This window comes from Alligator mississippiensis, chromosome 2 (assembly GCF_030867095.1).
Source record: "Alligator mississippiensis isolate rAllMis1 chromosome 2, rAllMis1, whole genome shotgun sequence".
In the NCBI taxonomy this organism is placed as follows: Eukaryota; Metazoa; Chordata; order Crocodylia; family Alligatoridae; genus Alligator; species Alligator mississippiensis.
The window spans coordinates 173,678,034-173,692,282 of NC_081825.1; the positions used below are offsets into that span (position 1 = coordinate 173,678,034).

Genomic DNA, 14,249 nt, shown 5'->3' on the forward strand with positions numbered 1-14,249 from the left:
TTTAGCTCGAAATGCATCGAAACACCTTTGAAATGAAATGTCCATCAAAATTCTGCACACCCCTAACACAAATATGTTGATGGATATATATGCTGGTTCCACAGAATTATGTTGGTGTGGTGAAACTGCTTTGTCATTTCAAGGTTGTTCCCTGTGCAGTGTGACTTGGTTTTTGCTTCAGTAATGGAATGAGCTGATACTTTGGAATACTCATGTTCTACTACCATTTAGGCAGGCCTTCACTGACTGTTCCTGATCACCTTGATCTCCTTTGGCTGCTTAAACTAAAAAAGTCATTCTTTCATTCTCTGAGGAAATTATACTGTACCCAGCAATTATACTAGATATTGATTAAGTAAAACACATAATTTTTTTTCCCCCTCTGTTTGAATCTGATTTCTTTGGAACATGCTGATTGAGTTAAATTTAAATAATCTATGGGGGCATCACTTCTGTGGAAATTTTAAATTAAAAACCATCCAGGAAGTCTGTTTTGGTAAAGTTAATTTTTGTTCATTTATTTGTTTTCATATGACAACCTATTGTATTACAAGAGGATAGTATAATAGTTGTTGGAATTTTGATAGATGTTTATAATATTAAAGCATAAAAGTCTAGACCAGGAAGTAAAAATTAAATATTCCAGCCTATCAAACAAAACAGTTTCAGTTTTACTGAAGCAAAGGTTTCAATAAGGTGGAAACAAAATATCATTTAGATTTTTCTGTAACAGAAGTTTATAATTGCATTGCCTAGCATGTTTTAAAATTAGATTGTTTGCTCCCACTGGCAACCAAAATACAAACCTGAAATTTCAGAATCTCTTACAGAACAAATATTCTGGGTTGTTACAAGCTCCATTATCTCAACATTAGTTTGTATGTCATATATCAATGTATATGACTTCATATAGTTTTCCTTCTCCAAAAAAGGCTGCAGTTGAGGTAGAAAAATAAAATGTTCTCTCTCCCACTACCCCATTCCATGTTATAGCCAAGGAATTCCATGTCAGGAGATACCAGAAACCCCAAATGTGGTGTACAGTGGTAAAGGTCTGCCTGAATCCCCTAAAAATTCTGGAAGTCATGGAACAGCTGGGGACCGATGTGCCATGAGAGATGGAGTGCAGGACTGCAGAAGACCATGCAATTTAGGCATGCAGTGTTTTCACAAAGGCTTAGCGATGCAGGCTTAGTGATGGAGGAACCATCTGGACTTAGGGCACTGAGTTCTTTGTTGAGGATAATGGCTGTCAGCAATATGTCTGTAGGTAAGGTCTGAGGTACTTTGTCAAAGCTGTGTATGGACCATGGCTAGAATCAGCCTAGCCCTCTTACTTCAGGATCCTGGAAAGAGGTATGTAAATGCTTAATGCAAGGTCCATTAATTGTCCTACTGGAATCATAGGGGTTGCTTATATAACTAAAGTTGAGCATGTGCAAGATTTCATTGGACTGAACTGTGGGTACTTCTAGCCTATAGATGCAATATATACAAGGTAACAGGTCATAGATGTCTATTGGTCGAGCTGTGAAACAGCAGGAATGGCAGAGTGTACCACGGTGGTTCAGCACCAATGATATATAGGCAACATGTGATATGTCCTCAAAATAGAGCTGCAGGAAATACAAAAGCACACTGAAACTAGTTATGTATGGAAAGGCCTACAAAGCATAAGCTATGGGATGATTCTATTTAATACAATGAGCACACGAGGAAAATAAATAACAACTGTGCTCCAAAATACTTATCCATAGAGAGGAGAAAAATAAATTACTTTATTTTATTTCAATTGGAGTCGTGGGACTCTTCACCAGTACTAAAATAACCAATCACATATAACACATGCATCTACTTTGTACACACAGCATTGACATAGTCCATGAGGAAATGAGTGCTTTTTAGCATAGGTAGGTTCCACAATACTAAGTCTTTTCAGAGTAAACATTTTCATGTTTATACAGGGAAATTTTCACTTAGGTCAGAATGAGTCCTATGCACTGCCTATGTTCTTTCACATTGGACTTAAGTGCTGCTTGGATCTCTATCAAGGCATTATGTATAATAAGGCTGCTTGAGAATTCTGCATTGATTTTTTTTTTAACTAGTGGAAAATTGAGTTTTTTATTAAATGATTTTTTTTTTTGCAGAAAGTGTCTGCTTTCCTTAAAAAGTCATTTTATTTCAGAAAAGAGAAAACCTGAGGTTACAGCATTTTAACCTGTACTTTTGTGCATTAGTTTTTCAAATGTAAATATTCCAATTAGATTAATTTTCAGCCAAAAAAATGTGTGTGGAATGTAGGGTGTTGTTTTTATTTGTATTATTCCATTCCATTGTTTTGTTTTGTTTTAATTAAAATCAACAAAATATTTCCTGGCAAGGGATAAATTTCATCTCATCCAGGGACTTGTCTCTGAGTGGTGCACAGTTCTTGTTCTCCTACAGAGTCCTTCTGATGAAGGAGCAAGGGAAAGATGCCTTGAAAAAGTAGCCAATGGCCTTAGAGAAAGCCTGAGCAATCAACATTTTCTTTCTCATCCTCACTGCAGATTTCTTCCTTTTGTTCTTTGATGCAAGCTACCAAGAATTGCAAAAAGAACAGGAGAAATAAAGCAGGAGACTGAGAAGATCCATGGGGTTAAGAGAGGTGAATGCTTCTGGCTTGGGTTTTGGGACGGTTAAAGTAGAAAGAAAGAATGATGGATTGCAAATAGATCAAGTGCTTAAACACCTTGAAAGAGGGAAATTCATTCAGTGCTTAAACTTGGTGTAAGCATATGTAAAGGGATGATATTGAGAAAGGGATTACTGAAGCTGACTTTCAGGGAAAGTTTCCGAAGAGAGATTCGTAAACCTGTGAAACTGTTTCTCAAGGGCAGCACTGAAGACTGATGATTTCTGATTTTGGTGCATGTTTTAAAACTATACTAAGGATCTATTCATTCCTAGTTAGAGACATGTATTTGAAGTACTGACAGGCCAGTGGCAGTTCTGCTCTGATTATGTCTCCACAGGAAGCAGGAATGCTGAAGAAATGGCTGATGGAAATCTTACCAGAGTGACTGAGTACATTTTCCTAGGACTAACAGATTCTCCTGAACTGCAGGTTCCTCTCTTTGTGATCTTCTTAGTGATCTACCTTATCACCCTCACAGGAAATCTTGGGATGGTTGTGTTAATCAAAACTGATCCCCGACTTCATACGCCCATGTATTTCTTCCTCAGCTACCTGTCTCTTACTGATTTCTGCTACTCCTCTGCCATTGCTCCCAAGATGCTATTGTGTTTCTTATCTCAAAGCAAAGTCATTTCTTTCAATAGTTGTGGAGCCCAATTTTTTTTCTTTAGCTCCTCTGTGGGTATAGAGTGCCTCCTGTTGGCCGTGATGGCATATGACCGATATGTGGCTATCTGTAACCCATTGCTGTACACAGTTGTCATGTCCCAAAGAGTATGTCTCCAGCTGGTGGTTGGATCTTTTCTGGCTGGATTTGTAAACTGAACAATCCACACCATTTCAATATTTCAGTTGTCCTTCTGTGCCTCCAATGTTATAAACCATTTCTTTTGTGATGTCCCTCCTCTGCTGAAGCTCTCCTGTGCAGACACTTTTGTCAATGAGGTTGTGATATTCACCTTTGCTAGCTTAATTGAAATGAGTTGCCTCATTGCCATTCTCATCTCCTATGTTTACATCGTCTCTGCCATCCTGAGGACCCACTCTGCCAAAGCCAGGCACAAAACCTTCTCCACCTGTGGCTCCCACCTCACAGCTGTCATTGTGTTCTTTGGGACAACTCTCTTTATATATCTGCAGCCCAGCTCCAACCACCACATGGATCCGGACAAAGTAGTCTCTGTATTCTACACAGAAGTGATTCCCATGCTGAACCCTCTGATCTACAGCCTGAGGAACAAGGAGGTGAAAGACTCCCTGAGAAGAGGGTTTGGCATAAAAATATTTAGTTAATGAAATAATTTGAAACATTCATTTTAAGAACTGGCACCCTGGGGCTGAGGCAAGTCAGTAGCGCTGAACTGGCAGAGGAGAATAGGAGGCTAATTTATTTATGTAATGTATGCATTAATTAAACATGTAATTAAATAAAACATCTACATAATATTTATATGGAGGAAGAAGGATTGATAAATAATGTTAGGGAAAAACCTATTTCTTGCATTGGATATCTTATAGCTATAGTGTGTGAGATTGTGTGGGGTGGATTTTTGGTGCATAGTTGCTTGTGAATGAATGAGATCAGAGCTGATAACTCAGGAGACCCTTCTAGCCCAGTTCAAAAATACCTTGTGCTTCAGAGCACAACATTGGCCTTCTTCCAATCTTTGGGCACTTCACCAGAGCACCAGAAGTTCTCAAAGATCTGTCCCAAGAGCTGGGCTATGATGCTAGCCAGCTCCTTGAGTACCCTGGGGTGTAGATTGTCAGGGCCAGCTGACTTGAAGGTGTCCAGCTGCACAAGGTGTTCCTTCATGAGTTCAGCATTGATGGAGGGCAGGGTATCTCCCTCACCCAGGCCTCCCTGTCCTGTAATGGGCAGGGACGCCCCATGGGACTGATGAAAGACCGCCGCAAAGTACCCATTTAATAAGTTGGCTTTTTCCTGGGCGTCGGTTGTCACTTGTCCCCTCTGGTTTAGTAGGGGTCCAATATGCCCTTGCTTTTTCTCCAGCTCCCCACATATCTAAAAAAGGACTTTTTATTGTCCTTGATACTTGTAGCTAGCTGGAGTTCTGTCACAGCCTTGGCTTTCCTGGTTTGCTCCCTGCAGGTCTGGACCAGTGCAGAATATTCCTCCTTGGAGGTGGATCCCGTCCTCCATCCTTTGTAGGCCTTTTTTTTAGCCGCGGGAGGTCTGCTAGTTCCCTGGAGAGCCAAAGGGGCTGCTGTGCCCTTTTGCTGCCTTTCCCCTGAGATGGAATGGCATTAGTTTGTGCATCTAGGATCGCTCCCTTGAGGAGCAACCACTCTTCCTCAACTCCTCTCCCCTTGGGGTCATGGTCCCTTAGGGCCTCACCAACAAACCTCCTGAGCTTGTCAAAGTCAGCTTTCCTGAAGTCAAGTACTTCTGTATTGCTGATTGACTTGCCAGCTTTATGGCGGATGGTGAAGGTGATCAGCTTGTGGTCACTGTCACTCAGCTTCTCATTGATCATTAGGTCACTGATTAGGTTGTCCCCGGTTGCCAGTACCAAGTCGAGCAGCTCTTTACCTCTTGTTGGCCCGTAGACCTCCTGTGTCAGATAGTGGTCATCCATGCACAAGAGGAAGCTTCACAACCACTTGGATTTAGCTGAGCACTCTTCCCATGAGATGTCTGGGTAGTTGAAGTCTCCCATGACAATCATGGATCTGGAGCATGCGGCCTCAGCCAATTCCCTGGCGAACTCCTGGTCAAGCTCTTGACTTTGGGTGGGAGGTTTGTAGTAGACTCCCACCATTGTGTCCCCTGTGCCATGTTCCCCACAGATTTTAACACAGAGAGTCTCCAGCCATCCACCCTAATAGCCAATATCAGCTTGCAGGGATGCGTAGCTCTCCTTGACATAGAGAGCTATGCCCCCGCCCGTTTTGTCTACTCGATCTCTCCTGTACAGGGTATAGCCATCTATACCCACGATCCAGTCATGGGTGGAATCCCACCAGGTCTCCGTTATCCCTATGACATCATAATTATTTGCATTAAGCAGGAGGACAAGTTCCTCCTGTTTATTCCCCAAGCTCCTGGCATTCGTGTACAGGCAGGGAAGTGTCCCCTTGGGGGCCCTTGCCTTGCCCACAGATTGTTCCAGGGCTGTACCTGTATTTCTTGAATGCAAAAGGAAAGTTCATTCACTTGCAAATTGTTTCAATCTAGGCAAGTTAGACTAACCTGCAAAAATTCAATCAATTCAGGATCCAGGTTTTTTAATGTCTGTTCCTAGTTTGGAAGATTATGGGCAGAATCCTATTTCATTTCATGCACCCAAGTGATAATTACTAGGTCTGTGCAAAGCTTCAGTCCCTGATTCTATTCAGTGGAGATTCAGCCCTATTTGGTGGCTGAATCTCCAAATCTGAATCGAATCAGAAGATCCTTTAATATATTCAAATTTAATTGAAACCCTCTGAATTGATTTGGAGAGATTTGGAAAGATTTGGAGATTCGGACATAGAGACAGCTTTAAATGTCTTTTCTACATACCTCTAGGTAGCAGGGGCTCATGAATGCTGTGATACTGGGGTGCATGGAGTATCCCACAGAAGCACAGGGGACTCCCCAGCTCACTTGGCAGCAGACCTGGAAGTGGACCAGAAGCACTCCCAGTCCACTTCCGGGTTTGCTGCCGAGCATGTGGAGGCCCTCCCTGCAATTCTGTGGGACACTCCGTGTGCCCCAGCATCGCAGCGATCACGAGCTACACCTGCTACCTCAAGGCATGTAGAAAAAACTTTTAAAGATCTGTCTGTGTCCGACTTGCTGATTCTCCAAATCAGCATCAAATCTTCAGATTCAGATTCAGCTGAATCAAATCAGGGAGAGTGATCTGAATCAACTAATCAAATCACTATCCCCAATTCAGGCTGAATCTGAATCTGAATCTGAATCAAATAGGGCCCACTTCACACCCCCCTAATGATTACATGGCTGCATAGCTGCTACAACTTCTGTCATTTACGCATACAGGCAGTCCTTGGACTTACAACACAATTGGTTCCTTAAAACCATGTCTTAAGTAGAAACGCTGTAACTCAGAACAAATTTTCCCATAGGAAACAATGTTATAAATGGGGGATTTCTTCATGAACTAAGGCCTGATACCCTATTTTCACCAAAAATAACCCAGAATTTGGTACTCAATCATTTATAAATGAGTAATATAGCTACATTAATGTATTTATATTGTAAGTAGCAATCATATTGATTTGGAAGGACTTCTTTGAGGTTTCATAGTTGTTAGGGTCAGAAGGGACCTGAGCAGATCATCAAATCTGACCCCCTGCCATGGGCAGGAAAGAATGCTGGGGTCAAACAATCCTGGCAAGGGGTCTATCTAGCCTCCTTTTGAAGACCCCCAGGGTAGGAGCAAGCACCACTTCCCTTGGAAGTTGGTTCCAGATCCTAGCCGCCCTGACTGTGAAGTAGCACCTCCTGATATCTAGCTTGAATCTACTCTCCGCCAATTTATGGCCGTTATTCCTTGTTACTCCCAGTAGTGCTTGGGGGAACAGGGACTCTCCCATTGCACGCTGGTCTCCCTTGGCCAGTTTATAGATGGCCACCAGATCCCCTCTCAGCCTTCTCTTGTGGAGGCTGAGCAGGTTCAGGTCTCATAGCCTCTCTTCCTAGGGCTTGCCCTGCTGTCCCCTGATCATATGAGTGGCCCTCCCCTGGACCCTGTTGATGCTGTCAACATCCCTCCTGAAGTGCGGCGCCCAGAACGGGATGCAGTACTCCAACTGCGGCCTGACCAATGTCATACAGAGGGGGAAGATCACTTCCTTGGACCTGCTTGTTAATGCATCTGTGGATGCATGATGAAGTGCGGTTAGCCATCCTGACTGTGTCCCCACATTGGCAGCCCATGTTCATCTTGGAGTCTATAAGGACTCCAAGATCCTTTTCTGCCTCTGTGCTGATGAGAAGGGAGTTCCCCAGCCTGTAGGTATGCTGCTGGTTCTTTCTCCCTAGGTGCAGTACCCTGCACTTGTCAGTATTGAATCCCATCTTATTCTCATCTGCCCACCCCTGTAACCTGTCCAGATCCAATTGCAGCCTGTCCCTCCCTTCTAGTGTGCCCACTTCTCCCCACATCTTAGTGTCATCTGCAAATTTAAACAAGGTGCTTTTCACCCCCTCGTCCAGGTTGCTAATGAAGATGTTGAACAGTGTGGGCCCAAGGACTGAACCCTGGGGGACCCCAATGACCCATCTACCACCACTCTCTGGGTGTGGCCCTCCAGCCAATTGGAGACCCATCTGACTATGTAGGCATTGACACCACAGTCTCCTAATTTTTTAATGAGAATGGGGTCAGAGACAGTGTCGAAGGCCTTCCTAAAGTTCAGAAAGACTACGTCCACCATTACACCTGTGCCCAAGGATTTTGTGACCTGGTCATAGATGACCATCAGGTTGGTCTGACAAGACCTGCCTCTAATGAACCCATGTTGGTTACCCCTAAGCATACACTCCCCTGCTTGCCCCTTGCAGATGTGTACCTGGGTAATTTTCTCAAAGAGCTTCTCCAGAAACAAGGTAAGACTAACAGGTCTATAATTTCCTGAGTCCTCCTTCCTCCCTTTTTTGGAGGTGATTTTCTGGACTTTCTGAAGGGCTCTTGGTTAGATTTTTGAAGGGTTCTTGACTGGAGTTTTCTCAGTAGTCCGGGCTGTAGGTTTTTCTGGAGTCTTGTCTGCTTTCTTAAAGAAAGTGTCCAAGGAAGTTTGGACATATGTTCTCCAGAGAGATGGGTGATGCAGCGAACTTGTTTGCTGGTGTAGCATCGCGTTGGATCAAGTGTTGTAAAGTCAAAACTGACATCAGAAAGTTGAAACAGGGTGAAAATTTATAAATGTTGTGAGTGTAAAATATTGCAACTCGAAATGTTGTAAGTTGAGGACTGAATGTAGTTTCATATTTTGCTCTTTAGCAAAATAAAATTGTCCTGTGTGCTTACCTGCCAGAAGCAGGGGAAGGTATACCCTATCCCTTTTTAGCCAGCACACTAGTGATTATGGCAGTTTCCTAAAAAGCAGAAGACCCAGCCCGCAGCCCCCACCATGACCCACAGTGGGTTAAACTTTACACACACACACACACTTCTGACTCCTATATGCAGTTTTTAAAAGTGTTTAGAGACCTGAGTACCAAGCTGGTTTGTTTTCTACTCAGGCCTCTAATGGTTTCCATGCTGCTTCATGGTATCTGATTCAGTGCAAACATTTCACAGGACTGGGTGACTAAAAATGTACTAAACAATTCTATTGATGATCCACAAGACTCTGGTGAAATTCAGGTGATGGTGATAAGCAGACCATTTGACTTGGGAGGGGTTGGGGACACCTAACATTGATGGGCTTTATACTCTCTTTGTTACTAAACAGTGGGATGTTAAGTGATGGTAAAGATATAATCATAGTAACACAGTATCATTGTAGCTAGGGTCAGGAGGGACCTGAACAGATCATCTAGCCTGACCCCCTGCCACAGGCGGGTATTAATACTGGGTTCACAAGACCCCAGACAGGTGATCATCCAACCTCCTCTTGAATTTGCCCAAGATAGGGGTGAGGACCACTTCCCTGGGAAGTTGGTTCCAGATTTTGGCACCCCGAACTATAAACTATTGCCTTCTGATCACTAACCTAAAGCTATTATCCATCAGCTTATTACCATTGTTCCTTGTCACCCCAGGTGGTGATGGGGAGAAAAGGGATCGACCTATTTGCTGTTGATCTCCCCTGATGAGCTTGTAGGCAGCCACCAGGTCCCCCCTCAGCCTCCTCTTGCTCCTCTTGCTGAGGTTCAGGTCCCTCAGTCTCTCCTCATAGGGCCTGTCCTGCTGCCCTCTCACCAAGCGGGTGGCCCTCCTCTGAACCCTCTCCAGGATGGCCACATCCCTTTTGAAGTGCGGCGCCCAGTACTGAATGCAGTACTCCAACTGTGGCCTGATCAAAGTCGCATAGAGGGGGAGTATCACCTCTCTGGCCCAGCTTGAGATGCACCTTTGGATGCATGACAAGGTATGGCTGGCCTTGCTGGCTGCGGTCTGGCATTGGTGGCTCATGTTCATCTTGGAGTCAATAATGACTCCAAGATCCCTTTCCACCTCTCTGCTTTCAAGAAGGGAAATCCCTAGCCTGTATGTATGCTGTGGATTCCTTTTCCCAAGGTGCATCACCCTGCATTTGTCTACGTTGAACCCCATCCTATTCTCATCTGCCCACTTTTGTAGTCTGTCTAAATCTAGTTGCAGCCTCTCTCTCCCTTCAAGTGTGTTTACCTTGCCCCACATCTTAGTGTCATCAGCAAACTTGGACAGTGTGCTTTCCACCCCCTCGTCCAAGTTGCTGATGAAGATGTTAAACAGTGCAGGCCCAAGGACCAAGCCCTGGGGTACCCCACTGCTCACATCTTGCCAGGTTGAGTACAACCCATCCACCACTACTCTCTGGGTGCGCCCCAACAGCCAATTTTTTACCCATCCAACTGTGCAGGCATCAATGCCGCAGTCACTTAATTTATTGATGAGGATGGGATGAGAGACAGTGTCAAAGGCCTTCTTAAAGTCTAGAAAGACTATGTCCATGGCGACACCATCATCCAAGGATTTAGTTATTTGGTCATAAAAGGCAATCAGGTTGGTCAGGCAGGACCTGCCTTTGATGAACCCATGCTGATTGACCCTGAGCAGTCTGTGCTGTGAGCAGTCCCATATTAAAGATTAATACCATTTCTTGCCTACACACCTCTGACTTGCTGCTAGGGCTAGGGACAGACATTACATGTAAGCCAGTTTAAGTGATCATAATTTGGTTTAAACCTGTAATAGAACAGATGTTCAGTGCACATAAACTAGTTTGAAAATGGCTGAAACAGGCTTGAGATAAACCTGGTTGAATGTAGTATCAGACTTAACTGATTTAGCTCAAACTGGTTTATGCAATGTCTGTTCCAGACCTTACTTTATCTTAAAGTAACCTTGTTACTTTAAGATAAACCAGAGACCCCCAGCATTTTGGCATGCTCTCTGGCTGGGTGGGGGCACCCACCCCTCTCCTTCCTAGTCAGATCACTATCATGGCTCCTGCTGGGTGAGGGACTGCAGCAGCTGCCAGGCTTCCCCATCCCCCTCACATCCCTAAAATGTCTCCCAAATCAGAATGTCCTGTGGGGCCTGGCCATGCCCCTCTCAGCTCATCACTGGAAGGGAAGGGAGGGCTGCTCTAACACCACCCAGCTTCTAGCCTGAGCCACTGCAGGCATGTGCCTGCATGTTTGGGATGTCTGGGCAGTTACAAAGTGATTCAGCCTAGCCAGGTTAGACTAACCTGCAAATATTGAATCAATTCATGCTCAGGCTTTTCAAATGTCTGTCCCTAGCCTAGATGGCTGATGAGAAGAAGCATAGCTGGAAGCCTGGACACCTGGGCTCTATCTCTACTTGAGGAGAGGAGGAGGTGGGCTGGAAGCAGAGCATCCTGGGATGCTAGAGGACAGCAAATTGTTCCTTTTTATCTCCATGGACCAGGCTCAAGTTACCCTAACACAACCCACGTAGCACATCCCAGATTTAACTGTCTCTTGAAGTGGTGTAACTTTGAGACACTCTGAGGATATTCAGCAAGAGTTAATGAGCTTTAACATGCAGACACTTGTGTTTTAAGTGCTCTTAGAATGGTCTAAGTGTAAGGTGTAACCTCCCCCTATTACACATTACAGTTAGCACCTGCTAACTCTAAAGAATGCTAGGCTGTATGGGATGTGAACAGTAACATGTTAAATGTTTAACCCTCTTTGCGGTAACGCAACTGATCCCGGAGAAGCTGGTGGGAGCCCCTGGGAGAGTTCTCTTTTCTTTGTGAAGGGCAGGGCGCCCTGGAATGGGTTCGCCCCGAGAGAGGAGCCCGAGCCTTGGAAAGCGTCGCAGTTCCAGCGGCATCTGGCGAGCTCTCACTGGTCCTTGAAAATCCGGGGGAGAAGGTGTAAATCTCGCGCCGGGCCGCAACAAGTGAGGCCCTAAGGGACTGTGACCACAGGGAGAGGGGAGTTCAAGAAGGGTGGTTGCTCCTCAAGGGAGCGATCCTCAATGCACAAACTAAGTCTATTCCATCTCAGAGGAAAGGCAGCAAGAGGGCACAGCAGCCCCCCTGGCTCTCCAGGGACCTAGCAGACCTCCTGAGGCTAAAAAGAAAGGCCTACAAAGGATGGAGGATGGGAGTCACCTCCAAGGAGGATTATTCTGCACTGGTCCGGTCCTGTAGGGAGCTGACCAGGAAAGCCAAAGCTGCAACTGAACTCCAGTTAGCTTTGAGCATCAAGGACAATAAAAAGTCCTTTTTCAGATATGTGGGGAGCCGGAGGAAAAGCAGGGGCAACGTTGGACCCCTGCTGGACCAGATGGGGCAACTGACAACTGACGCCCAGGAAAAAGCCAACCTATTAAATAGGTACTTTGCGTCAGTCTTTCATCAGCCCCATGGGACGCCCATGCCCACTACAGGGCCGGGAAGTCCGGGTGAGGGTGATCCCCTGCCCTCCATTAATGCTGACTTCATGAAGGAACATCTTGAGAAGCTGGATACCTTCAAGTCAGCCGGCCCTGCCAATCTTCACCCCAGGGTACTCAAGGAGCTGGCGAGCATCATAGCCCAGCCTCTAGCGTGGATCTTTGAAAACTCTTGGCGCTCTGGTGTAGTGCCCGAAGACTGGAAGAAGGCCAATGTGGTGCCTATCTTCAAGAAAGGGAGGAAACTGGATCCGGCTAACTATAGGCCCATCAGCCTGACTTCTATCCCGGGGAAGATCTTAGAAAAGTTTATTAAGGAGGCCATCCTTAATGGACTGGCCAACGCCAACATCTTAAGGGATAGCCAGCACGGGTTTGTTGCGGGTAGGTCTTGCTTGACCAATCTCATTTCCTTCTACGACCAGGTGACCTATCACCTGGACAAGGGAGATGAGATTGATGTCATATATCTTGACTTCAAAAAAGCCTTCGATCTGGTGTCCCATGATTGTCTCTTGGAGAAACTGGCCAATTGTCGCCTTGGGTCCTCCACGATCCACTGGCTGGAAAATTGGCTCTGGGGTCGGACCCAGAGGGTAGTAATTGATGGAAGTCACTCATTGTGGTGTCCTGTGACCAGTGGGGTCCCCCAGGGCTCTGTCTTTGGACCCATACTGTTCAACATTTTCATTAATGATGTAGACACTGGAGTCAGAAGCAGACTGGCCAAGTTCGCAGATGACACCAAACTTTGGGGCAAAGCATCCACACCAGAAGACAGGCGGATGATCCAGGCTGACCTGGACAGGCTCAGCAAGTGGGCGGACGAGAATCTGATGGTGTTCAACGCCGATAAATGCAAGGTTCTCCACCTTGGGAAGAAAAACCCGCAGCATCCTTATAGGCTCGGCAGTGCTAAGTTGGCTAGCACTATGGAAGAAAGAGAATTGGGGGTCATCATTGACCACAAGATGAACATGAGCCTGCAATGTGATGCTGCGGCTAGTAAAGCGACCAAAACGCTGGCTTGCATCCATAGATGCTTCTCAAGCAAATCCCGGGACGTCATTCTCCCCCTGTACTCGGCCTTAGTGAGGCCGCAGCTGGAGTACTGCATCCAGTTTTGGGCTCCACAATTCAAAAAGGATGTGGAGAAGCTTGAGAGAGTCCAGAGAAGAGCCACGCGTATGATCAGAGGTCAGGGAAGCAGACCCTACGATGACAGGCTGAGAGCCCTGGGGCTCTTTAGCCTGGAAAAGCGCAGGCTCAGGGGTGATCTGATGGCCACCTACAAGTTTATCAGGGGTGACCACCAGTATCTGGGGGAACGTTTGTTCACCAGAGCGCCCCAAGGGATGACGAGGTCGAATGGTCACAAACTACTACAAGATCATTTCAGGCTGGACATAAGGAAGAATTTCTTTACTGTCCGAGCCCCCAAGGTCTGGAACAGCCTGCCACCGGAGGTTGTTCAAGCGCCTTCATTGAACACCTTCAAGATGAAACTGGATGCTTATCTTGCTGGGATCCTATGACCCCAGCTGACTTCCTGCCCTTTGGGCGGGGGGCTGGACTCGATGATCTTCCGAGGTCCCTTCCAGCCCTAATGTCTATGAAATCTTCAATGTGCATAGCTCAGACCTGTGCTAGAGGGTCCGTGAGTAGGAGCATGGCTAAAAACCACTAGGTTTGCTCTGTGCCTGCCTGGTTTGCCAGTTGTCTAGTGACCTCTAACCTACACTAGAATCTCTAGCATGGGCTCCAGCTTCTGCCCATGTCACCCCTTCCTGTGGCACCCTGGATTGGTCCCCAACCAGACTGGGTCCTACCAGTCCAAATTAGATCCACATTGCCCCTGAAGGCCTGTATCAGCCTCACATTACCTCTGCCATCCCAAATAAGGCTCCTGCCAGCCCAGACTGGGACTCTGTCAGTCCCTGCCAGCTTGGATTAGATCCACATCAATCCCACTGGCCCAAATTGGGGCCTATGGTGACCACCCACCTGGATTAGAC

The 14,249-nt window shown here is 45.9% G+C and overlaps 1 protein-coding gene across 1 annotated transcript; it reads left to right on the plus strand.

Annotated features, from left to right (window-relative positions):
- The first annotated feature begins 1,242 nt into the window (after positions 1-1,242).
- LOC102569770 (olfactory receptor 5AP2-like) lies at positions 1,243-3,973 on the plus strand. Its single transcript, XM_014604866.3, is given in 2 exon segments — positions 1,243-1,270; positions 3,063-3,973. Coding segments are annotated over 2 exon segments (936 nt in total). The 5' UTR covers positions 1,243-1,245.
- The last annotated feature ends 10,276 nt before the right edge of the window (positions 3,974-14,249 follow it).